Genomic DNA, 27,760 nt, shown 5'->3' on the forward strand with positions numbered 1-27,760 from the left:
TTTTATTGTCGTCTCGATAACCTGCGTACGGTTCTATTCTATCAACAAATTTAACCGTAGGCTACTCACGCTACACATAGAACTGTGTTGTAAATGAAAGTTTCTGGATAAAGAGAACTAGCTGTCTTCCACAAGTGTTCATCCGCAGAATGCGGCACATCTAGCACTGAGGGGAATAGAAACGGTTCCTGGAAATCGATTGCATGTGTGCCGGGTAGTTAGTTAAGAAGGCATTTGAACGACGGGTTGCTTGCTTGTTTATCTGGTGTGAAAGACGGCAGATATTGAACAGCGACTAAAACGTTTTGGGAACATTAAGCAACTGATTGAATTATTCAGCGGAAAGTGAGTATTTGACATTGATATACTGTTTATTTTTCTTGCTGTAATGGTTGTGTATATCAATAAGTTTCATACTTTTTGTTTGTTTAATGAACTGTACATATGATATGCTTGTTAGACACAGAGACACCTTTCACATCAGCATGTATTGATTTTCAATGTTTACAATGGTAGACTATTCTCAACTATACTCAACATTGCTCCAACTGTTGGCAATGGCATATAGTTCCACCTGTATACTGTATATGTTGTATTTTGTAAATGGCTATTGAAAATGTGAATAACACTAGAAGAGCATTGTAAGGTGCCATATTCCCATTACATATTATGGATATCATAAGTGACTGAAATAATGTATTTTTACTTGCACCCATACAGAGCCTTCAAAGTATTCACACCCCTTTGACTTTTTCCACATTTTGGTGTTACAAGGTGAGCTTGAAATGAATCTAATTGTAATTTTTTGTCAACGATCTACACAATACTCATGTCAAAGTGAAAGAAGGGGGGGGGGGGGGGGGACGACGACGACGACGACGACACGCATCTCAATTACATAAGTATTCAGCCTCCTGAGTGAATACATGTTACAATCACTTTTTGGCAGCGATCACAGCTGTAATAGCTTTTTGGGTAACTCGGAGCTTTGCACACAGGGATTGTACAATATTTGCATTTTCAAGTCTTGCCATAGATTTTCATGCCAATTTAAGTCAAAACAGTAACTAGGCCACTCAGGAACATTCAATGTTTTCTTGGTAAGCAACTCCAGTGTATATTTGGCCTTGTGTTTTTAGGTTATTGACCTGCTGAAAGGTGAATTTGGCTCCCAGTGTCTGTTGGAAAGCAGACTGCACTAGGTGTTTCTCTAGAATTTGATGTGACATTTTTACTCCTGAACTTATTTAGGCTTGCCATAACAAAAGGGTTGAATACATATTGACTCAAGATATTTCAGCTTTTCATTTTTAATACATTTGTTAAATAAATAATTTCACTTTGACATTATGGGGTATCGTATGTAGGCCTGTGACACAATCTCAATTTAATGCATTTAAATTCAGGCTGTAACACAAGTCAAGGGATATGGAAAATGCCAAGGGGTATGAATATTTTCTCAAGGCATTGTATGTCAGACAGGGATGATGAGAGGTCTGTGAGACTGATGGTGAAATATTAAAGAGGAAGCGTAGATCTCCACAGTTAAAATCTCAATGGCACCAAGGCCAACTCTCATTTGTTACWTACTAGAAACTTTTTCACTTCCATGTGTTATCTTTCAGTCACTCATGTTTGGCCTGTTTTGTTATCTTAGAGGGTCTGAAGGAAGATGCTTTACTCTTAGCTCCAGCCAAGGTGTAAGGTTTATCATTTGGAATTGTTTGACCTCATGGATTTCTGCTTCAACAGCCCCTATGCTCAATCTGAACATTAACACGTGTCGCTTCCCAGTTTTGGAAGCATGAGGACATTCTCTTTAATTTCAACGAGATTATTATTTATTTTTTTACGGTTAAATTGATACACGCCTTGGTAGGGTTAGTGTTCCCACACAGCCATATCTCCATGTAACAGTGCTTGTTTACGGAAGACGAGGTGACCACTGTGCTAATTATCCTGCTCCGAACACCTGTGAAGCGTGACTCGGGATGTGTATATCAGAAATGTACTTTCATCAGATGGAGGCACCCATAGCTGTCTGGATCTGTGCAACACTTACTGTATCAGTTTAAGGATTCTTTCTCGCTGATGAAAGATGAGGGCCATATGTTTCGAAAGCCATATTGCAAGTGATGATTATTGACGTTTCTAAACCTTAAAACACAGCGTCGGGATTGTAGTTCACATGAGCCCGTCTTGGGCGATGCTAATGGCTGAGAACTGTAGGGAGAAGGCAGAATGCCCTCATCAAATACTGAAAAATCTAAACCGTAAAGTAATGGTTACATAAGTGTGTCAGGGCAATAACTTTGAAAAACAAAACTCACCAATCTGGTGCTACTGGTTCAGTGACAGCTGGCTGGAAAGAAATTGCCTTAGTCACTTCTGTAGAATAGAACTGGATTTTCCAGAGACAATTTCAGATGTCTGGCATTAGTGTACAATCACAATACATTAGACGGTACATTAAATACACAAAAATAATATTATAGTAGTGCAATCCACATTGTCTTGTAGGGATTAATGATCCAACTCAGACTATCAGAGCTATTACCATACTGCTATACCTTACCAAAAGGGCTGTGCTAATACCTATCCAATTCTTTCAGATCCACAGTGATTTGTTGTAATGGAAAGCTGGTCATATGACTTATGCAACTTCACCTGAAATGCCTCCTGTTTACTCCCACTATACTGTCAGGCTTGATATAGATCCAACCTCCACAGAGTAAATGCCATTACAGATTGCTATCATATATATTGGTATGATGCACCATGAATGTTGAATTACAGCATGTGACATGTTAACTCTTATCCACATTTTTGGCTTAATTGATTTGAAGGCTTGTTGTTTAGGGGCTGAATAAGTGGGAAGTGTTGTGCTTGATCTTTCAACACACGTTTAAGCAGTCTTTCTTACCTACTTTCAAGTTGGGAGTTCTCTCTCACATACTCAATCTCTGTCAACCAAATGTCTCTGTATTTCTCTCCCTTTGTCTCCTTCACCTCTTCTCTTGCACTCTCATGTAGTTTTCAACCTGCGGTCTGTAGAGGGCATCAACAAAAGATGACACATTCTCATTAATTACCTATTGGTCAATTTCCTGATGTCAACATCCTGTCCCATAACTATTGTCTGAGCTCAACAAGGGGAAAAGGGAAGTAAAARTTAAAGTGAGGGTCATTTTTCCTACTAATCATCTCTTACATGATGATAATCACTGAATAATCCCCTCCAACCTTTTCTTTCTAATCATAAGGATAAGTGAAAGTAACTAACTCAAGGGGCTTTCCACCATGTTAACACGCTACTTTCTWTCCTCTTATCAGTCCTTCACTCCCCTGCTTTTCCTTCCTCTGCAGGCGCCAAGATGTCCAATGAGCTTGATGCGGGGGACCATGGGCCAATGAAACTGCTCACTACCATGTTCTCGTCCCTCCAGGAGACGTTCCACAGAGACCGTGAGTGTCTTGTATAGAAGTGGGTCCGTTCCATTTTGGGCCTATAGTGACTTGGGGTTAGGGAAAATGGCTATGGGTGGAACAGAGCCCAAGTGTGTATAGAACACAAATTATACATTATTGTAAAAGGTTAAACACAGAACTCTAAGCAAACAGACTGTAAGAGGCAAGCATGAATCATGCTGGTCATGAACTAAACATGCCTGTCAAGCATAGAAAGATTTGGGCACAACTGCTTTGTTCCCCTCTCACTCAGGCAAACCCATTGGATTCATAAAACAAAGGACACCTCTTATAAACACTTATGAAACAGGCATATTTTCCTAAATTCACTTATTCTGGAGATATGTGAGGAATTCCGATTTGAGAGAACCAGCCTAATGCTTGACCATGCTGGACATTTTTCTCAAATAGACATTGTTTAGTAAAATACAGGTCCTGGTATTTGACAGTGTGGATATCATCTATTGTGGCAGGTCATTAGGTGTGTCAGTGACCATCTAGCCTTACTGGTTCTATTGTGGCTTAACTTGCATTGTTAATGGTTTCCCTTCTTCCCACGGAGTCACGTGGTAGAGGAAGGTACTTGCTTGTCTTTCAAAAAATGGCACAGTCACACCGGACTCTCACTGGTGGTGGGTAACAAGTAAAATCCTCACGTTGCCTAACAAATCCTCACGTTGCCTAACAAATCCTCACGTTGTCTAACATTGTGGGTGTGGCTAATTTCCTGCAATTCTATTTAGTCTTCGGGCTGCGAGAATTTGTTTTAAAGTGAATTCTCAGAAATTCTACACATTTTCCCATGGCTTATGCCATGTTCTTATGCTGAGTGATTCAAACATTGTAACAAAATCAATGGGGACCCCATACAATGGAATTTTAGATTCTCCCGACTGTCTTTTTTAAATCCTATTTTTTGGAGTAGTGGCAACGATTTAGCTGCAGCGGCCTGTCACTGCTAAATTAATATGGGAAACACTGCTGTGTCATTTTCTACCCATCAGGCCACCACTACCTGTCTATGGCAGACCGCCTTGTGTCAATGTGGTACTTCATACACACGAGGGAGCGGGAGGGAGAGATTTGACCAAGTGGGGACATTTTGTTATTCCCCACAAGGTCAAATACTATTTCTAAGGGGGTTAGTTTTTAGTGTTAAGGTTATGTTTTTAGATTAGGGGTTTGGGAAAATTAGGGTTTTGAATGGGACTGGTTAACACAGTGTTCCTCTTAGTTCTTTAGCTCTGTGGTTTCCTTTGAGTATTGTATGTTTAAAATCTCTAGAGCATGGTTTAGGCATCCTCTTGAACTACACTGATCAAAAATATAAACGCAACAAAGATTTTACTATGTTACAGTTCATATAAGGAAATCAGTCAATTGAAATAAATTCATTATGCCCTGATCTATGGATTTCACATGACTGGGAATACAGATGCCWTAAAAAAAGGTAGGGTGCGTACTGRCAAATTCTCTAAAACGACGTTGGAGGCAGTTTATGGTTGAGAAAGGAAAATGTTCTGGCAACAGCTCTGGTGGACATTCCTACAGTCAGCATGCCAATTACACGCTCCCTCAACTTAGAGACCTCTGTGGCATTGTGTAACAAAACTGCACATTTTAGTGGCCTTTAATTGTCCCCAGCACAAGGTGCACTTGTGTAATGATCATACTGTTTAATCAGCTTCTTCCATTATTCAGTATACTTACACAGTGCTAAATCCTAACTTAATTATATTTTTGTTTTTTAATTATTCCATAAACATCAATGCATGATTTACAGTTATTTGGCCTACTTGACTAGCTGCATACCAAAGTACAATCTTCAGTTCCCAGCCGTGTGATGTTTGGAATGAAAAGCCTCCTTGGAGTCCATGCCACCGTTAGTTGATGGTATTTATGAATAATTGTCTTCACTGCTGTCTTCGGTCTGTCTTTTAGGGAGTGATAGGGATTCGACACTGCCTCGGCCTACAGCCCCAGCCCTAGTGGTGACCTCGGCCCAGAACCAGAGTCACCTCTTCTTTGAGTACCTGGTGGTGGTCAGCCTACGGAAGAAGAGAGGGGAAGGAACGTACGAACCCCAGATCACATATCAGTTCCCCAAGGTCAAACCGATATATATACATACATACATACATACAGCTGAAGTCGGAAGTTTACATACACTTAGGTTGGAGTCATTAAAACTCGTTTTTCAACCACTCCACAAATTTCTTGTTAACAAACTYTAGTTTTGGCAAGTCGGTTAGGACATCTACTTTGTGCGAGACACAAGTAATTTTTCCAACAYTTGTTTACAGACAGATTATTTKACTTATAATTAACTGTATCACAATTCCAGTGGGTCAGAAGTTTACATACACTAAGTTGACTGGAACTTGGAAAATTCCAGAAAATGATGTCATGGCTTTAGAAGCTTCTGAGCTTCTGTTAGGCTAATTGACATCATTTGAGTGGTGATCCTAACTGACCGAAGACAGGGAATGTTTACTAGGATTAAATGTCAGGAATTGTTTTAAATGTATTTGACTAAAGTCTATGTAAACTTCCGACTTCAGCTGGACACACACACACACACATTGAGGAAGTGTTTGTGATAGTAAATTAGCACTAATCTAAAATGTATGTTTTAGCTAGCTAACATGAGGCGCTCTCAGAGAGACGAAGAAGAGAAGTCCCTGAAAGCCATCCTGCTTTTCTGTTTCCCAGAGGGGGTGAACTGGGCCCCCCTGACTGAATATGCCAGGTACGTGCCACTTCTCACCATATCTCTCTGTGCTCATCTCTCACTCTTTCTCTGATCTCTGTTTCTGGGTCCCCCTCACTGAGTGTTCTCTCTTTCTCTCTCAACCATTTTTTCAGTTCAGTGTCACACTTGGCTGAAAATAAACACACCTGCTTTCTCTTGTGTGTGTGCACATGCAATCACACCTGGGACAAACAATCACACACATCTACTTTCTTCGTCCTCCCACACCCCCAACGCTGTGCAGAGTGTTTTCAGGATGTGGTGAAGTGTTTCCAGCGAGCTTTACACGAACCGTTTTACCTACACGCAGAACAAATCTGCGTATGTTTGTGTGCGACGAGTGCAAAGCATCATCTGTCATCTCTTGCAAACAACCAGTGGTGGAAAAGCACCAAATTGTCATACTTTAGTAAAAGTATAGATACCTCTTTTTAATAGACTGTTACTTAAGTGGAAGTCACCCAGTAAAATACTAGAGAAAGTATTTGGTTCATGACATAGATAAATGGGGCTACATACTGTAAGACAGAAGGGCGCTGTTTCAGTTGATCGGATTCTATTTTGGACTAATGTTCCAAGGTAACCTACTTTTGAAGTGATTTGTTTTTTAATCCGATGACCTCATGACTGGTTGTGTTCATACCACATTAAAAGGTAGGTTAATACATTTTTCCAGTTAAATTACATGTCGCTACTATAAAACCTCTAAAGCAGTCATTTGCTCATGAATTTAAAAAAAAGTATTACTCTGCCATAATTTAAGCCATGCATCCCCTCGTCCTTGGCTTTACCTACAGTGGGGCAAAAAGGTATTTAGTCAGCCACCAATTGTGCAAGTTCTCCCACTTAAAAAGATGAGAGAGGCCTGTAATTTTCATCATTACAGGCCTCTCATCWTTTTAAGTGGGAGAACTTGCACAATTGGTGGCTGACTAAATACTTTTTTGCCCCACTGTAAATACGTGATTATAACACAGACGTTGTTAGAATCGTAATATCACAAACATAACTGGTGTTGTAGACAGTTTTAGGAGGGCTTGTCATTCTTTTATGGTTTTCACACACAGGCTATAATATCGGATTCAACAAATGATGTAGGCTAAAGTATGACGGGGGAGAATGGATGAGTTGATGAGTGAGAGGAAGCATAATTATGTAACCACCAATTGTGAATGAAGAACAGGGTGGGTCATTCTATTATATTCATCTATTCTAATTATAATCTCAATGTTATATACTCTGACCTACTTGGAGTACACCGTGATTGTGTGTGTAATTTACAATTGCAAGAATACCAAGACGAATGGATGCACTCATTAGCGTTGCTACAAAATCTGAATGAAAACGACTCCGATGGGGCCTCCAGAGTGGTGCGGTGGTCTAAGGCACTGCATCGCAGTGCCAGCTGTGCCACTAGAGATTCTGGGTTRGAGTCCAGGCTCTGTCGCCTCCGGCCGCGACCGAGAGACCAATGGGCCCAGCGTCATCCTCCCATCGCGCACTAGCGACTCCTGTGGCGGGCTGAGCGCAGTGCACGCTAACACGGTCGCCAGGTTTACGGTGTTTCCTCCGACACATTGGTGCGGCTGGCTTCCGGGTTAAGTGGGCATTGTGTCAAGAAGTAGTATGGCTTGGTTGGGTTGTGTTTCGGAGGACGCACAGCTCTCGACCTTCACCTCCCGAGTCTGTACGGGAGTTGCAGCGACAAGACTGTAACTACCAATTGGATACCACAAAATTGGGGAGAAAAAGGGGTAAAAAAAAAATGGTTTAAAGAAAACGAATCATGATGACATCTGAGTATTCTTCTGAGCCTCAATCTGAACCTACACCTCTGAGTACCAAGCACAAAGATGTGTAGTCGATCAACATGTTCTATTCTCTCTCTCTCTCTGCAGTGAGACATTCTCCTTCGTGTTGACAGAGGTCGACGGCAGTAGGAGGAATGGCTACTGCAGGAGGTTACTGGTAAATTATCCATGGTGTCATTCATAGGACATGAGAATTACTCTCCGGTGTTTAGTTTCTCATGACATGTTGTTCCTGCAGCCCAGTGGCAAAGGGGCACGGCCTCCGGAGGCCTATTGCATCATCAGCCAGGTGGCCTGCTTTGGACTCTTCTCCAAGGTGAGCGGGGAGGGCGTCGTAATACACACTCACATTATATATTCACTCACTCACTTTTTTTATCTATTATTACTAACTCATCCARGACCTGTCTCGTCCCCCTCTCCCCTTCAGAGGACACATATATTTGTACAGCTTTTTTGCTACATACATTTTACATAGGTGGTACTTTAATATACAGCAATCACAAAACAATAATACATTAACGAGCTCTTTAATCCCACCCCTCAACTCTCAGCCCATCCCACCTATCACTGTGGACCACCCTCGTTTGGTTTCCATGTGCCATGTCTTTTTTGTGCTGTGACGTTTTACATCAATTTTGAACCTTTCTAATCCCATAGTATGCACAGATTGTGAGTTTAAAGATGAAAACCTTTCCTACGAGTATTATTATATTATTTATTGACTATGGCGTTCCAAATCGCCCAACACTGCTATTTGTAAGGTTCATTTGAAGTMAATATTTTGTTATTCCTGAACCTGTTACCAGAAACGAGCTACATAGGGGCCATACCAAAATAAATGATCTAGTGATTGTCTGTTCGCAGCAAAATCTACAGAGCTTAGATTATGATATATTTTATAGCATTTTGTACAATCATTTATATTCAACAACTCAATGTTGAATCAAGTGTTTTTTTGTTTCAGTTCATATTCCATGTGCCTTGGAATCGGGAAATCATAAAATCTCTTCCCATTTATTTAGCAACCTGTGGCTCAGCTCTGAGATGAAAAAGAATTGTCCTCAAATGAAACTGGTATTTTTCTATTTATGCCAATCCTTTTCAGCCAATTTGTATATTTTAATATATGTAGACAAACAAGTTCTCTACCTTCTCCCTCTTCCACTTGCCTCATCCATTTTTGCGGTAATGCTGCAATCAGTTGGTTGTAACTTTGGATTGAGCAGACATTCCCATATATTTTCGATAGCTGCATATGTGATTATGAATAAATATAATGAAGTCAAGTTTTATTTTTATTTTTATCAATCAGTATATTTGAGTTTAACCATAGTACAAATATTATATTTTCTGGAGGACAAAATTGTAACCAGTTTTGTATGGCTTGTTTAAGAAAGGGCGATACTTTAAATAGTTTCATTTTCAATTGGTCGAAAGTTGACATTTGTAGAAAGGCAATTTAACAAAGGATGAGCCTGCCTTAAACCCAACTGGTTCTCCAGTAGATTATTAAGTATAGCTTTTAGTGAGGTTTACTACTTAAATATTTAATCATTTTAGCTCCCAAACTTCTATTCATTATATAAATAGGCACATTTAATTTTTCTGCCTTAGCGTTCCAAATAAAGTGAAGTTGCTCATATGATTAATTAAGTAAACTGTGATCAGACCAAATAGTTAATCAATGGGATTTTTCTATTGAAATTGATGTTACGTTCATTGTTATCTTTTTAGATTAATACCAAGTATGTCTACTTCACCATCCGCCCATAGTATTGGTAAACTACAAGGTAATGTAAACATTGTCTTTTAACGATCAATACATAATATGGTAATACTTGTCATAATTGGGTTTTAGTCCAGAGAGGCTAGAAAACTGATCAAGCTCTCAATGGGACTGTAGAGATCCAGATTGCGGATTTTAGTATAAAACTTGAGTCATTGGCATACTTATTCTTTTTTGGAACCGTTCCCCAGATATGGCTTGGTTTTTTGCTCTGACATGCACTGTCAACTGTGGGACCTTTTTATATAGACCAGTGTATGCCTTACCAAATCATGTACAATCAATTGAGTTTACCACAGGTGGACTCCAAGTTGTAGAAACATCTCAAGGATTTTCAATGGAAACAGGATGCACCTGAGTTTAATTTCGAGTATCATAGCAAAGGGTCTGAATACTTATGTAAATAAGGTATTTCTGTTTTTAAGTAAATACATTTGCAAACATTTCTAAAAACCTGTTTTCACTTTGTCATTAAGGGATATTGTGTGTAGATTGCTGAGGAAAAATATTTTATCAATTTTAGAATAAGGCTGTAACGTAACAAAATGTGGAAAAAGTCAAGGTCTGAATACTTTCCAAAGGCACTGTATGCTTAAAATATTTTGCTTCCTCTTTCAAATATATAATTTGGTGAATCATGGATGACTCTGTCATTGGTAATAAGTTTCTGTAAATCATTTTTTGTAGCATTTCTATGTTGAACATTCAAGAAAAACGTGATGCATTTTGTACTATTTTCCATCCAATTCACTTTTTTTTGTTATAAATTTACACTTGATATTTCTTGATTAAGTTCCTCCAAATGTGTTTCCTCAAACTTATTTTGTGCCACTATAGTGCAGGTTTTTATTGCCATCTACCTGCACTGTTATTTCCTCTGTTTGCTTTTAGTCTTCTCTTTTGACTAAACTGCTTTTGTTTTAATGATGAATATTGTATTGAATGGCCTCAAAGTCCATTTTGAAAGTGTCACATACAATAAGAGGATCTACTGTGCCTATGTTGTGCAGAAAAGTCAATTTATGAATGATTTTGTCTTAGTTAAGAACAAATTGTCATCCAGTAGGCTTTGATTATATTTCCAATGTCCCCATCCGCATGGAAATTCTGTAAGAGTTATGTGAAGGCCAATTAGATGATGGTCTGATCGCTTTCTGTCTCCTATTAATACTTAACTTTTGATGCCAGGAAAAAATTAGACAAGGAAGTAATGAAGATGGCTGGCTTGATTAAACCTCCTCCATGTATATCTCACTAGGTCAGGGTTTTTCAGGCTCCATATATCCACTAGTTCTAATGTATCCAGGATATTTGTTATCTCAAGTGCATGAGGGTGATTTCCTTTTCGATCCATTGAGGTACCAAAACCATATTATAYTTTCCCCCCATAATAATAGATTAATTTGTTACTTGTGAGCTCAATAGATTAATATATATATTTTCAAAGAAGTGTGGATCATCATTATTTGGCACCTATAGATTCATTAACCAGATCTGTTTTTGGTCCAATAGCATATTTAAAAGAATCCATCTTCCTTGCTCTGTTTGCACTATTAGATCAAAATTGTTGTTAATTAATATAACCCCCCCCCCCCCCTTTTGTGTTTCTTTGCCCATGACAAAATATATTTATTTTCCATACAACCACATCTATAGTTGTAGTGCGAGTTTCCTGAAACAATAGATATTATATATATTTTTTTTTAAGCCATTACAATTGTAACTGTCTAAACTTATTTCCCCACTTACCATAATGATACCCAAGTTTCAATTATACTTACCACAACCAATGTCTGTAAACTTGCCATCAAAAAGCACCATGATGATTAAGTGTCCATATACTGTAGCTGTACCATTTAATATTTGCATTATGTAACTGAGTAGACCACCAATTGTCCTAATATTCCACCCACTAAAACCTCCCCCCATATCTAGGTCTGTTGTCACTAAGACACAGCCATGGCACGATAACAAAGAAGACATGCAGTACTGACAATCAAGAGTGAGAGAACCTGTAAAACCAACCTCTACCCACACACATTTTAGTTTTTATTCCAGGGTCGTTGCTCTATCACTTTGGCTAATTTACACACAGGCCTATATCATTAGGATTGAGAATATAAGGGTAGCGTATATACAGTTGGGGTCATTTAACTCGTTTTTCAACCACTCCACAAATTTCTTGTTAACGAACTATAGTTTTGGAAAGTTAGATCTACAGTCGTGGCCAAAAGTTTTGAGAATGACACAAATATACATTTGCACAAAGTCTGTTGCCTCAGTTTGTATGATGGTGTAACAGTATAACTTTAGTACGTCCCCCGACCTCGGGRGCGAACCAGGGACCCTCTGCACACATCAACAACAGTCACCCACGAAGCATCGTTACCCATCGCTCCACAAAAGCTGCGGCCCTTGCAGAGCAAGGGGAAACACTACTTCTAGGTTTCAGAGCAAGTGACGTAACTGATTGAAACGCTATTAGCGCGTACCCGCTAACTAGCTAGCCATTTCACATCCGTTAAAATGGCAATTTGCATATACTCCAGAATGATCAGATGAATTGCAATTAATTGCAAAGTCCCTCTTTGCCATGCAAATGAACTGAATCCCCAAAAAACATTTCCACTGCATTTCAGCCCTGCCACAAAAGGACCAGCTGACATCATGTCAGTAATTCTCTTGTTAACACAGGTGTGAGTGTTGACGAGGACAAGGCTGGAGATCACTCTGTCATGCTGATTGAGTTCGAATAACAGACTGGAAGCTTCAAAAGGAGGGTGGTGCTTGGAATCATTGTTCATCCTCTGTCAACCATGGTTACCTGGAAGGAAACATGTGCAGTCATCATTGCTTTGCACAAAAAGGGCTTCACAGGCAAGGATATTGCTGCCAGTAAGATTGCACCTAAATCAACCATTTATCGGATCATCAAGAACTTCACAACAATTGAACCATTCTCCTTGAAGAAGGCTTCAGGGCGCCCAAGAAAGTCCAGCAAGCGCCAGGACCGTCTCCTAAAGTTGATTCAGCTGCGGGATCGGGGCACCACCAGTACAGAGCTTGCTCAGGAATGGCAGCAGGCAGGTGTGAGTGCATCTGCACGCACAGTGAGGCAAAGACTTTTGGAGGATGGCCTGGTGTCAAGAAGGGCAGCAAAGAAGCCACTTCTCTCCAGGAAAAACATCAGGGACAGACTGATATTCTGCAAAAGTTACAGGGATTTGACTGCTGAGGACTGGGGTAAAGTCATTTTCTCTGATGAATCCCCTTTCCGATTGTTTGGGGCATCTGGAAAAAAGCTTGTCCGGAGAAGACGAGGTGAGCGCTACCATCAGTCCTGTGTCATGCCAACAGTAAAGCATCCCGAGACCATTCATGTGTGGGGTTGCTTCTCAGCCAAGGGAGTGGGCTCACTCACAATTTTGCCTAAGAACACAGCCATGAATAAAGAATGGTACCAACACATCCTCCGTGAGCAACTTCTCCCAACCATCCAGGAACAGTTTGGTGACGAACAATGCCTTTTCCAGCATGATGGAGCACCTTGCCATAAGGCAAAAGTGATAACTAAGTGGCTCGGGGAACAAAACATCGATATTTTGGGTCCATGGCCAGGAAATTCCACAGATCTTAATCCCATTGAGAACTTATGGTCAATCCTCAAGAGGCAGGTGGACAAACAAAACTCCAAGCATTGATTATGCAAGAATGGGCTGCCATCAGTCAGGATGTGGCCCAGAAGTTAATTGACAGCTGTCTCTTATACACATCTAGATGTGTATAAGAGACAGCAATTCACTGTATCACAATTCCAGTGGGTCAGAAGTTTACATGCACTAAGTTGACTGCCTTTAAACAGCTTGGGAAATTCCAGAAAATGATGTCATGGCTTTAGAAGCTTCTGATAGGRTAATTGACATCATTTGAGTCAATTGGAGGTGTACCTGTGGATGTATTTCAAGGCCTACCTTCAAACTCAGTGCCTCTTTGCTTGACATCATGGGAAAATCAAAAGAAATCAGCCAAGACCTCAGAAAAATAATTGTAGACCTCCACAAGTCTGGTTCATCCTTGYGAGCAATTTCCAAACACCTGAAGGTACCACGTTCATCTGTACAAACAATAGTACGCAAGTATTAACACCATGGGACCACGCAGCCGTCATACCGCTCAGGAAGGAGAAACGTTCTGTCTCCTAGAGATGAACGTACTTTGGTGCGAAAAGTGCAAATCAATCCTAGAACAACAGCAAAGGACCTTGTGAAGATGCTGGAGGAAACCGGTACAAAAGTATCTATATCCACAGTAAAAACGAGTCCTATATCGACATACCCCGAAAGGCCGCTCTGCAAGGAAGAAGCCACTGCTCCAAAACTGCCATTAAAAAAAGCCAGACTACAGTTTGCAACTGCACATGGGGACAAAGAGCGTACTTTTTGGAGAAATGTCCTCTGGTCTGATGAAACAAAAATATAACTGTTTGGCCATAATGACCATCGTTATGTTTGGAGGAAAAGGGGGAGGATAGCAAGCCGAAGACCACCATCCCAACCGTGAAGCACAGGGGTGGCATCGTGGGGGTGCTTAGCTGCAGGAGGGACTGGTGCTCTTCAAATAGAGGGACTGGTGCTCTTCAAATAGATGGCATTATGAGGGAAAATTGTGGATATATTGAAGCAACATCTCAAGACAGCAGTCAGGAAGTTAAAGCTTGGTCGCAAATGGGTCTTCCAAATAAACAATGACCCCAAGCATACTTCCAAAGTTGTGGCAAAATGGCTTAAGCACAACAAAGTCAAGGTATTGGAGTGGCCATCACAAAGCCCTGACCTCAATCCTATAGAACATTTGTGGGCAGAACTGAAAAAGTGTGTGCGAGCAAGGAGGCCTACAAACCTGACTCAGTTACACCAGCTCTGTCAGGAGGAATGGGCCAAAATTCACCTAACTTATTGTGGGAAGCTTGTGGAAGGCTACCCAAAATGTTTTACCCAAGTTAAACAATTTAAAGGCAATGCTACCAAATACTAATTGAGTGCATGTAAACTTCTGACCCACTGGGATTGTGATGCTGAAATAAATCATTCGCTCTACTATTATTTACTAGGATTAAATGTCAGGAATTGTGAAACTGAGTTTAAATGTATTTGGCTAAAGTGTATGTAAACTTCCGACTTCAATGGTAGCTCATGTAAAAAGATAATACACTTCTCACTTAGAAGCGCTTCCACAAGCCAGTTATTGTGTTAGCTCTATCGTTAACTTTAATCAGTTTAACCCAGTGTTAACCAATCCAGCCGCACACTAATATAGACAACAACCCTGTTGACAATAACCAATCCATTTGCCGGTGTGTATCGGAACAATATTCCATTTACATTTTTAAGATCTATTTTTTAAATGGAAAAAAGATAATGGCACATTAGGATCGTATAGCTTAAATTCTATTAGTTCCGATTCACATCCCCGAAAAGGGCCGCACTATATAACAGCTTTTAAGTCATAATATACCCTGATCCCTACAATTGGGCCATATTATGTCAAACTCACAAAACAAAATTGGTTTTGTATTTTACTACCTGTGCAGTCTTCAAATTTAAATAAACAAACAAAAAGAAAGGAGGGAAAAAAAGGTCAGCCTTACCCTCCGTCTTCCCCTAGATCCAAACCTGATTTTAAGTCCAAAGTTCCATATTGCATAAGTAAAAAAAATMTATCCATCGTACCCATTTCTCCTTCCCGTAAGTCCAACCTTATTTGAAGTCCACATGGTTCTGCACTGCATGAATAAAAAAACAAAGTGTCCATGCATAAAAATAAAAAAAACACTTAATACACATTGCACCACATTACAATCATGTATCAGGTACTATTTCAGCAGGAGGTAGCTATCACTCACAGCCACGTTGTATTCTTCGAGTCCTTGAACTCTTGGTGGTTTATGTACAATTTATCGACCAGTAGACATTCTGCTTCTCTGCTCTGAGACTTGAAAGTGGGGTACAGGGCACGTCTTCTCTCCGCTATTGAATGGGGAAATTGTTCATTAATAGAGAATGGGGTGTTCTTCAGCTCCCTGCCCTGTTGTAGCAAGGTATTCTTCACTGAGGGTTGTTCAACTGATGTCCTCATCCACCAGGGTGACTTCTAACCCTTACAGTAGATGATCTATGCTGCGGCAGGCAAGGAGAGTGTGTGTGTGTCAGACAAAGAGAGAAACGGGCTGGTTTAATAATGACATTCCCTACTTCATTAGGGCGAAATTCCCTGATGAGTCAAACTGTTTATGAACAACTATATTTAGAACCTGAGAGCCACTTCTACATACTAGCCATACAACTACATACTACATTCATACATACATACTAGTTGGGATAAGTGTTAACTAGATGAATATAGCATTCATCAAAAGTCAGGTTGCAATACATTTACATAGGGCTGATGACACATTCTAAATGGTAGGCCTAATATGGAGGCTGGTCTACCCACAACGGAGCTTTACTACAGTATGATTGGTGCTTACAATTTATATAATTCTATGTGTTTTTCAGATCTTTGATGAGGTGGAGAAGCGCAGGCAGATCTCCATGGCGATGATCTATCCATTCATGCAGAGCCTGAGGGAGGCGCCGTTCCCTGCTCCCGGAAACACTGTCAAGATCAAGAGCTTCATACCAGAGTCTGGAACAGAGGTATGGAGTATTTATTATGGATCCCCATTAGCTGCTGCCAAAGCAGCAGCTACTCTTCCTGGGGTCCAGCAAAATTAAGGCAGTTTATACAATTTTAAAAACATTACAATACATTCACAGATTTCACAACACACTGTGTGCCCTCAGGCCCCTACTCCACCACTACCACATATCTACAGTACTAAATCCATGTGTATGTATGTTATCGTGTGTGTGTCTGTGCCAATGTTTGTTGCTTCACAGTCCCCGCTGTTCCGTATAAGTTTTTTTTATATGTCATTTTACTGCTTGCATCAGTTTACTTGATGTGTAATAGAGTTCCATGTAGTCATGACTCTATGTAGTACTGTGTGCCTCCCATAGTCTGTTCTGGACTTGGGGACTGAAAAAACCTCTGGTGGCATGTCTTGTGGGGTATGCATGGGTGTCCGAGCTGTGTGCCAGTAGTTTAGACAGACAGCTCGGTGCTTTCAACATGTCAATACCTCTCATAAATAAAAGTAGTGATGAAGTCAATCTCTCCTACACTTTCAGCCAGGAGAGATTGACATGCATATTATTAATATTAGCTCTCTGTGTACATCCAAGGGCCAGCCGTGCTGCCCTGTGCTGAGTCAATTGCAATTTTCCTAAGTCTTTTTTTTCTTCTTCTGTGTGGCACCTGACCACATGACTGAACAGTAGTCAAGGTGCGACAAAACTCGGGCCTGTAGGACCTGCCTTGTTGATAGTGTTGTTAAGAAGGCAGAGAAACGCTTTATTATGGACAGACTTTTCCCCATTTTAGCTACTACGGCATCAATATGTTTTGACCATGACACTTTACAATCTAGGGTTACTCCAAGCAGTTTAGTCATCTCAACTTGCTCAATTTCCACATTATTTATTACAAGATTTAGTTGAGGTTTAGTGAGTGTTTTGTTCCAAATTCAATGCTTTTAGTTTTAGAAATATTTAGGGCTAACTTATTCCTTGCCATCCACTCTGAAACTAACTGCAGCTTTTTGTTGAGTTTTGCAGTCAATTCAGTAGCTGACATTCATAGTGAGTCATTCGCATACATAGACACTCTGGCTTTACTCAGTCAGTGTCATGTCGTTAGTAAAAAAGCAAGGGGCCAAAACAGCTACCCTGGGGAATTCCTGATTCTAACTGGATTATATTTGAGGCTTCCATTAGCATATAATTAATGGGAGGGCACTGGGACTTGTGTCTGCATGTACGTTAGCTAGATTAGCTAACTAAAGTACTAGCCAGTTGGTTTCGAGGAAAGAAGAAAAATCGAATTAAATATCTGACGGGATCGCTACATCCTATGGATTTGGATACTGCTTTAAAGCAAATATCTGCAGCATTAGTAAAGATGTGATCAATACATGTTGATTATTTAATTCCTTTGCTGTTTGTAACTACCTGGTAGGTTGACTGACAACCTGATCCAGGTTGCAGGCACTGGTTACAGTTTGAAGCTTTTTCTTTTCTTGAGTGGGCAGCTTGATGAAAGCCAGTCAGTATTTAGGTCACCCAGAAAATATACCTCTGTTGATTTCACACACATTATCCAGATACTGACTGTTAGCGCTTGGTTGTCTTCCAAATGGACAATGACCCCAAGCATACTTCCAAACTTGTGGCAAATTGGCTTAAGGATAACAAAGTCAAGATATTGGAGTGGCCATCACAAAACCCTGACCTCAATCCTATAGAAAATTTCTGGGCAGAACTAAAAAAGCGTGTGCGAGCAAGGAGTCCTACAAACCTGACTCAGTTACACCAGCTCTGTCAGGAGAAATGGGCCAAATTCAGCCAACTTATTGTGGGAAGCTTGTGGAATGCTACTCAAAACGTTTGGCCCAAGTTAAACAATTTAAAGGCAATGCTACCAAATACTAATTGAGTGTATGTAAACTTCTGACCCACTGGGAATGTGATGAAAGAAAGAAAATTTGAAATAAATAAATAATTCTCTCTACTATTATTCTGACATTTCACATTCTTAAAATAAAGTGGTGATCCTAACTGACCTAAGACGAGGAATTTTTACTAGGATTAAATGTCAGGAATTGTAAAACTGAGTTTAAATGTATTTGGCTAAGGTGTATGTAAACTTCCGACATCAACTGTATTATCCAAGTGAGTTTCAGAGATAGTCAGAATATGAATGTCATCTGTTACAAGCAAGTTATTGACTTCATGGACCTTGTTTCTTAGGTTACATAGCTCATATGAACCTATTTTTAGCACTTTTCTGGGTTGCTTGATTGATAAGCATCCCAGTAAAGCATTAAAAACAGAGGTGGAATGACTCATGTTATTTACATTGAAGCTGATAGTGCAGGGTGAGCTGCATGAAGTGGTCTTCCTACTATGGCACACCACCTCAGTGCTAACAGTATAACTCTGGTTTATATGCTCATGGTTACTGCTCACATTAGCTGTAGGATAAACAGATGTATTTGACGCAATTAGGGGTACATAAATTAAATTACTTGCATTGTGTTTGTCAATGCCCCTAAGATCATGTACATTTGATGCAGCATTATGACGACTCATTGTCACAATGGTAGGGATTAACTGAGCTGGTCTTGGATCATTTACCAGTCATTGTTTCAACGCAGCCTTGAATTGCATGGACAGAGTCCAGGAGCCAAGATGATTTGGATGGACTCCATCATTCCTGTAGAGTAMCTTCTGTTTCCAGAAGGTGTCAAAGTGATCAATAACAGGGGTATTTAACTAAATTCCTAGAGGGTTGTGTGTCTTCTGTTTTTTTGTTAATTCCTTTAAATTCATGGCCAATTAAGACCTAGTGAACCAGGTGAGGGGAGTTCCTAATTAATCAATAACCTTCATCGATCAATCAAGTACAGAGAAGGAGCAAAAATCCGCAGCCCTTGAGGACACGTGGAGTTTGGAGACACACACAAAGCCCTTGGCATCACGATGAGGATCGAGACCTTCATCCTAGAGTCCAGCACTGAAAGAGAGCTCTCTATTTACATTTACATTTAAGTCATTTAGCAGACGCTCTTATCCAGAGCGACTTACAAATTGGAAAGTTCATACATATTCATCCTGGTCCCCCCGTGGGGAATGAACCCACAACCCTGGCGTTGCAAGCGCCATGCTCTACCAACTGAGCCACACGGGACTCTATCTTGCTCTCTCTCTCTCTTTTCCTGAAGACCTTTTGTCTCTCTGTTCCTGGCCTGTGTGTCTCCAGGTCATCAGTTTGACAAGGCCGTTGGACTCGTGGTTGGAGCATGTGGATTTCCGGACACTGTTCCGCTGTCTCACAGACGAGGAGGTGCTGCGGGTGTTTGCCTCCACCGTTCTCGAACGACGAATCATCTTCATGGCTGACGAACTCAGGTACAGCACCAACCCTAATCCTAACCCCAAAAGGACATCACTGAACCTGGGTTGTTTGGGACAAGGGCAGGCCTGTTGAATGGGTGTAAAGTTTGTACCTGCTTCACCCCCTACAGTACCCTGTCCCAGGTGTTGCATGCGGTTGCGGCACTGCTCTATCCGTTCACATGGCAACACACCTTCATCTCCATCGTTCCTTCAGTGCTGATTGATGTCGTCATGGCACCCACTCCCTACCTGCTTGGTGTGCAAAAGAACAAACTGGATGATGTCATCGACCAGAGCGACGTGAGTGTGTATGGCAGAGCAGAATGTGTTTTGTATACGTACATGTCAGCTTCAGAAAATACTATTTGATGAAGTTATGTTTTTGGGACAAAGACAGATTTTTAAAGAAAGTTAAGGGCAGTTGTTGAGTGCTGTAAACAATGTTTTACTGTTATGTTTGGGATCAGGCATTCCTGTCTCTACACTGTGACCGGCTGCAGATGGGAGAATATATCCAGTGACACTCATTAAGCTACCACTAACACAATTACAGCCTATGGAAACCAGCCAGTGTGCGTGTTATCTCCGACCTGATGATTTTGTGTGTGTATTTCTGTCTTATAAACAGATGCTCATTGTAGATCTGACAGAGGGAGCAGAGAACACCTTCATCACTTGTGTAAGTATTGCATGCACCATATTTCCCCTCAAGTTCACAAACAAAAGTACATAAATAAACTAAAACTCATATCTCACAATCAGATTAGTAAACTAGCGTCACTACTCCCATGATTCTCATTTTGAAAGCCAACTTGATCATGTATGTGGTTCAGACCAGTTCAGTTCAAATGTTTTTCCCTCTCTGGCTGAATGTGTGTATACTCAGAAATACCAAAACATTCTCGCTGGTCTGGCAACAACCTCTCAGATTCCTCTGTGTCCTCTCTCTCTTTGGCACAGATAGGAGATGAGAGCACCATCCTACCAGAGAAACTACAGGGGGAGCTTCTCCAGGCCTTGTGTTGTAGGAAAGACAACTCCAGTGAGTGGACCCATTCTCCATTTTGACTGACTAGAATTCTTACTCTTGTTTATAGGGCTTAAGAGGATTCTGTAAACACAGTGACTCAGGCTTTCATTGGATTTCAGATAAGACAGACTCCATCAGCAACAAATCAAACCACATGAAGCAGCATCATAGTCCATACAAACCCAACGATAGAAGTGAGATCCTCGATCATAGTCCATACAAACCCAACGATAGAAGTGAGATCCTCTGTGCAGAATGAGAGAGAAATAATGATGAAGTGGATGTGCAATGAAATGTTCTGGATGGTTGCTGTAATATGAACATAAATCTCTCTCATACCACACAGTATGAACCCTGGAATGTCCCAAGTTTATGCTAGTCTGAGTGTGGGAGGGTTGTGATGTTGGAGAAAATACTGTAGAAACATACACCCAGGGTTTGACCAGTGTCACGACCCTGGAAATTCTATTTTGGATACTGTTGACGGTGCCTAAATGGATCCAGACACAGATGCACCTCTGCAACCACTCAGTGCTCACACACAAACCCAACCCCCATCCACACATGCCAATCCACCATGTGTTGTGGTTGCCATACAGCTTAACAGAGTTGTCTTGGAGGCTTTCCAACCTATGATTGTGTCAACAACATATTGGCTATCTCAAAYCAGACGCCACTTAAAAACTGACAATCTTCTGTGCACTTTGTGTCCAGCCTCAGAATATATGAGAGGGGTGTTGTCTGAGGCCTTTCAACCTGTGTTTGTAGACACCTCCTCAGCATCCTGACTGGATCATCTGTATTCTCTGTACTCTGTTTTCTATCTAGCCTCGGAGGAGTTGAATAAGGTGGTCTCGGAGGCCTTCCTCTCCTTCTTTGTGAAGACTGTGGGTCACTTCCCCTCCTATGTTAAACGCAGAAGCGGCGGGCAGCCTGGAGTATTCCAGATCAACAGCTTCTGCAAGGCCTCCGAGCCGAAGGCCAGCCGCCAATTTGTCAAACGCTTCATCCAGACACAGATGTTTGACCTCTTCATCCAGGAAGTGGAGAGACAGCCCACACAGGAAGGTCTGGTTGCATCACTTTCTGAAACAATAGGATGGAATAGAATACAACTTGAATTTAATTTGGTTTATTTGGATAGGGACAAGTACAAACACATTGAATAAACAATGGTCCAGTGCATGTACTATAGTCTTTCTAAGGTTCTAATAGAAACAAAAGAAAGAAATGTATAACCACTAAATCACATATCACTACATTAATGCAATTATATGCACAAAGCAAAATGTCATAGTTTACAATTAGATGCACAAGGCAAATATCATACATACAGTGAGCTCCAAAAGTATTGGGACAGTGACATGTTCCTTATTTTTGGCTCTGTACTCCAGCACTTTGGATTTGAAATTATACATTGACTGCGGTTAAGTGCATACTGTCAGCTTGCATTTGAGCGTGTTTTCATCGATTTTGGGTGAGCCGTTCAGAAATTACAGCACTTCTTGTACATGGTTCCCCCATTTTTAGGGGACCAAAATAATTGGGATACGGATAGTCCTGAATTGATCGTAAATAATGAGTGAGAAAGTTACAGACCCACAAATATAAACTCAGCAAAAAAAGAAACATCCCTTTTTCAGGACCCTGTCTTTCAAAGATCATTCGTAAAAATCCAAATAACTTCACAGATCTTCATTGTAAAGGGTTTAAACACTGTTTCCCATGCTTGTTCAATGAACCATAAACAATTAATGAACATGCACATGTGGAACGGTCGTTTAGACACTAACAGCTAACAGACGGTAGGCAATTAAGGTCATAGTTATGAAAACTTAGAACACTAAAGAGGCCTTTCTACTGACTCTGAAAAACACCAAAAGAAATATGTCCCTGCTCATCTGCGTGAACGTGCCTTTAGCATGCTGCAGGGAGGCATGAGGACTGCAGATGTGGCCAGGGCAATAAATTACAATGTCCGTACTGTGAGACGCCTAAGACAGCGCTACAGGGAGACAGTTACCCCACATCATTTGAGTCAATTGGAGGTGTACCTGTGGATGTATTTCAAGGCCTACCTTCAAACTCAGTGCCTCTTTGCTTGACGACATGGGAAAATGAAAAGAAATGAGCCAAGACCTCAGGAAAAAAATTGTAGACCACAAGTCTGGTTCATCCTTGTGAGCAATTTCCAAACGCTTGAAGGTACCACGTTCATCTGTACAAACAATAGTACGCAAGTATAAACACCATGGGACCACGCTACCCGTCATACCGCCCAGGATGGAGATGTGTTCTGTCTCCTAGAGATGAACGTACTTTGGTGCGAAAATCAATCCAGAACAGCAAAGGACCTTGTGAAGATGCTGGAGAAACGGGTACAAAGTATCTATATCCACAGTTAAACGAGTCCTATATAACATGATCTGAAAGGCCGCTCAGCAAGGAAGAAGTTTGCAACTGCATATGGGGACAAAGATTGTACTTTTTGGAGAACTGTCCTCTGGTCTGATGAAACAAAAATAGAACTGTTTGGCCATAATGACCATCGTTATGTTTGGAGAAAAAGGGGGAGATTTGCAAGTCCAAAGAACCATCCCAACCGTAAGCACGGGGTGCAGCATCATGTTGTGGGGTGCTTTGCTGCAGGAGGACAGGTGCACTTCACAAAATAGATTGCATCATGAGGAAGGGCAATCATGTGGATATATTGAAGCAACGTCTCAAGACATCAATCAGGATTTAAAGCTTGGTTGCAAATGTGTCTTCCAAATGGAACAGACCCCAAGCATACTTCAAAAGTGTGGCAAAATGGCTTAAGGACAATAAAATCAAGGTATTGGAGTGGCATCACAAAGCCCTTACCTCAATCCTATAGAACATTTGTGCCAAACTGAATAAGTGTGTTGAGCAAGGAGGCCTACAAACCTGACTCGGTTACACCAGCTCTGTCAGGAGGAATGTGCCAAAATTCACCCAATTTATCTGGAAGCTTGTGGAAGGCTACCCTAAACGTTTGATCCAAGTTAAACAATTTAAAGGCAGTGTTACCAAATGCTAATTGAGTGTATGTAAACTTCTGACCCACTGGGAATGTGATGAAAGAAATAATTCTCTCTCATTCTGACATTTCACATTCTTAAAATGAATTGATGATCCTAACTGACCTAAAACAGAATTTTACTAGGATTAAGTTTAAATGTATTTGGCATGAATGGCCTCGGGATGCTTTACTGTTGCATGACACAGGACTGATGGTAGCGCTCACCTCGTCTTCTCCGAACAGCTTTTTTCCGGATGCCCCAAACAATCGGAAAGGGGATTCATCAGAGAAAATGACTTTACCCCAGTCCTCAGCAGTCAAATCCCTGAACTTTTGCAGAATATCAGTCTGTTCCTGATGTTTTTCCTGGAGAGAAGTGGCTTCTTTGCTGCCCTTCTTGACACCAGCCATCCTCCAAAAGTCTTTGCCTCACTGTGCGTGCAGATGCACTCACACCTGCTGCTGCCATTCCTGAGCAACGTCTGTACTGGTGTGCCCCGATCCCGCAGCTGAATCAACTTTGGAGACGGTCCTGGCGCTTGCTGGACTTTCTTGGGCGCCCTGAAGCCTTCTTCACAACAATTGAACCGTTCTCCTTGAAGTTCTTGATGATCCGATAAATGGTTGATTTAGGTGCAATCTTACTGGCAGCAATATCCTTGCTGTAAAGCCCTTTTTGTGCAAAGCAATGATGACGGCACATGTTTCCTTCCAGGTAACCATGGTTGACAGAGGATGAACAATGATTCCAAGCACCCACCCTCCTTTGAAGCTTCCAGTCTGTTTATTCAAACTCAATCAGCATGACAGAGTGATCTCCAGCCTTGTCCGTCACACCACACCTGTGTTAACGAGAGAATCACTGACATGATTGTCAGCTGGTCCTTTTGTGGCAGGGCTGAAATGCAGTGAAATGTTTTTTAGGATTCTGTTCATTTGCATTTTGCCATGCAAATGAACAGAATCCTCAAAAACATTTCCACTGCATTTCCAGGGACTTTGCAACTAATTGCAATTCATCTGATCACTCTTCATAACATTCTGGAGTATATGCAAATTGCCATCATAGAAATTGAGGCAGCAGACTTTGTGAAAATATATATTTGTTTCAGTCTCAACTTTTGGCCACGACTGTAGAATTTGTGTCTAACGTTATTTGTTATCTTTGCCATGAAATGAAAGCAGCAACTGAAACCTCACTAGACCTGCACTTCCTCACTCACTAGATGTGCAATTAAAGTGTTATACACTCAAATCAGTTTGTTAGATCTAGAAAATTATTGTCTTCTGATGTGATTTAAGCATTGACATGGACTCAGAAAATCCAATTTCTTTGTTTCTCTTAGAACAACTCTTTTTTGGGGGGGGGGGGGGGGAGTGAAAAACGACAATATAAAACCAGAAAATACTAATGAACAAACTGGAAACATAATTTGGGGGGGTAATTCACAGATTTAAGAGGGCCCCCCCTTAGTTGTTTATTAATCATTATTTTAAAAGGTACAATACATGACTTGAAAGTTTGTGGACACCTGCTATTCGGACATCTCATTCCAAAATCATGGGCATTTAATATGGACTTGGTCCCCCTTTTGCTGTAATAACAGCCTCCACTCTTCTGGGAAGGCTTTTCACTAGATGTTGGGATATTGCTGCGAGGACTTGCTTCCATTCAGACACGAGCATTAGTGAGGTTGGGTACTGATGTTGGGCGATTAGGCCTGGCTCGTAGTCGGTGTTCCAATTCATCCCAAATGTGTTCGATGGAGTTGAGGTCAGGGCTCTTTGCAGGCCAGTCAAATTCTTCCACACCGATCTCGACACACCATTTTCTTTAAGGATCTCGCTTTGTGCGCAGGGGCATTGTCATGCTGAAACAGGAAAGGGCCTTCCCCAAATTGAGCCACAAAGTTGGAAGCACAGAATTGTCTAGAATTTCATTGTGTGCTGTAGTGTTAAGATTTCACTTCACTGTAACTAAGGGGCCTAGCTCGAACCACGAAAAACCGCCCCAGACCATAATTCCTCCTCCACCAAACTTTACAGCTGGCACTATGCATTGGGGCTGGTACCGTTCTCCTGGCATCCGCCAAACCCAGATTTATCTGTCGGACTGCCAGGTCGCGAAGCGAGATTCATCACTCGAACGCATTTCCACTGCTCCAGAGTCCAATGGCGGCGAGCTTTACACCACTCCAGCCGACATTTGGCATTGCTCATGGTGATCTTAGGTTTGTGTGTGGCTACTCGGCCATGGAAACGCATGTCATTAAGCTCCTGATGCACAATTCTTGCGCTGACGTTGCTTCCAGAGGCAGTTTGGAACTCGGTAGTGAGTGTTGCTTCAGCCCTCGGCGGTCTCATTCTGTGAGCTTGTGTGGCCTACCACTTTGCGGCTGAGCCGTTGTTGCTCCTAGACGTTTCCACTTCACAATAACAACACTTATAGTTGACCGGGGCAGCTCTAGCAGACATTTGACGAACTGACTTGTTGGAAAGGTGTAATCCTATGACAGTGCCACATTGAAAGTATCTGAGCTCTTCAGTGAGGCCATTCTACTGGCAATGTTTGTTTATGGAGATTGCATGGCTGTGTGCTCGATTTTTATACATCTGTCAGCAATGGGTGTGGCTGAAATAGCCAAATCCACTCATTTGATGGGGTGTCCACATACTTCTGTGTATATTGACAGAAAATATAGTGCACTGGGGAAGAGTTGTAAAAGAGAGGAGATTAGAAGAATGTGCCTATTTGAAAGCTAGAAAAAATGAGTAGCGCGGGACATGTTTTCATTTAAAAAAACATTTTTTTATAACCTCAAGACCATTGAGACACAAGCTTCACATGTGCAAATCTGATTAAGTGTTCAAAGCTCAGTACAGTTTTTCAAGATGTGACTGTGATGGTACTGTATATGCTTTTGGTCTAGGATTTTRAAAGCATTGGAACAGTGACTCTCTAGGGGTCTCGGCACTGTTGCAAGCCACCGAGTCCAGATGTTCTGTCAGTTGTTTAGAGACATCAGCACAGGTTTTACCAGACACATGGACAAGAGTCATTGGTCTACAGTTGAAGGCTGGCACTTGGGCAGATCTATGGTAGATCATTGATGTACAACAAACAGATTTGGGCCAAGCACCGACCAAAGCTGGAGGAAGATGTGTGGTTAACAACAAAAAATAACTTTTTCATAAGAGCATATTTAAATTGTTTTTCTTTTTTTTGTAGGATTCTTCCACCAAAAAATTGCAGAGTACCAACAAAGTAAGAAGAAAGAGAAGGCAAAGAGAGGCTGGGTGAGAGGACTTGTGGTGTAAATGTAGGCGTCCTCAGACAAATTGATTCTGATCATGTGTACATTTGTGATGCTGGATAAGGGTGAGGCTACAGGAAGTTGCTGCTGTCTCAGTGGAGCGGAGATGGTGACAATCTAAGTCTGCAGTATTTTCTCTTGCCTGTAAAAATTGTACGCTACTTCCCTGTCATGTTGAATGAATGTGTGCTAAAGATGAAGAAACACTTAAACATGTTTTTGTCAATGTTTCTAGGTTTATTGAAGGATGTGTTACTTCTGTTGTGATGACTTGGCAAAAGGTTTATTTATTGCACTTTTGTGCTGCAAGATGCTCTTACATTCATAACTAAACATACCTATGAGTATTTCATAGTATTCTAAATATTTTATGTTTATGTTTACTGAGTGCCTTATAAATTGTTATTTTGTTTATTTAAGCTGTGGGTATGAATGTGAAAGTTAGGATGTGAATAAGCACCTTTTTTTTTTATTATTGTGAATAAAAGTTGGACCAAT

The 27,760-nt window shown here is 41.0% G+C and overlaps 1 protein-coding gene across 4 annotated transcripts; it reads left to right on the forward strand.

The window, feature by feature from the left end:
- Positions 1 to 27,760, forward strand: LOC111970360 (DENN domain-containing protein 2D-like). 4 transcript variants are annotated; one of them, XM_023997044.2, is made up of 15 exons: positions 1 to 345; positions 721 to 774; positions 3,367 to 3,465; positions 5,410 to 5,576; positions 6,105 to 6,217; positions 8,119 to 8,188; positions 8,270 to 8,347; positions 16,375 to 16,515; positions 19,739 to 19,887; positions 20,004 to 20,175; positions 20,504 to 20,554; positions 20,836 to 20,917; positions 21,025 to 21,099; positions 21,734 to 21,973; positions 27,178 to 27,760. In XM_023997044.2, the coding sequence occupies exons 3-15, from the start codon at positions 3,375 to 3,377 to the stop codon at positions 27,264 to 27,266; spliced, it is 1,518 nt and encodes a 505-aa protein (XP_023852812.1). In that variant the 5' UTR covers positions 1 to 345; positions 721 to 774; positions 3,367 to 3,374; the 3' UTR covers positions 27,267 to 27,760. The 4 variants fall into 4 exon arrangements, with proteins under 4 accessions (XP_023852812.1, XP_070301825.1, XP_070301826.1 ...); XM_070445724.1 differs by lacking the exon at positions 21,025 to 21,099; XM_023997043.2 differs by lacking the exon at positions 721 to 774 and having other exon boundaries at positions 200 to 345.

Source organism: Salvelinus sp. IW2-2015, linkage group LG11, assembly GCF_002910315.2.
Source record: "Salvelinus sp. IW2-2015 linkage group LG11, ASM291031v2, whole genome shotgun sequence".
NCBI lineage: Eukaryota > Metazoa > Chordata > Actinopteri > Salmoniformes > Salmonidae > Salvelinus > Salvelinus sp. IW2-2015.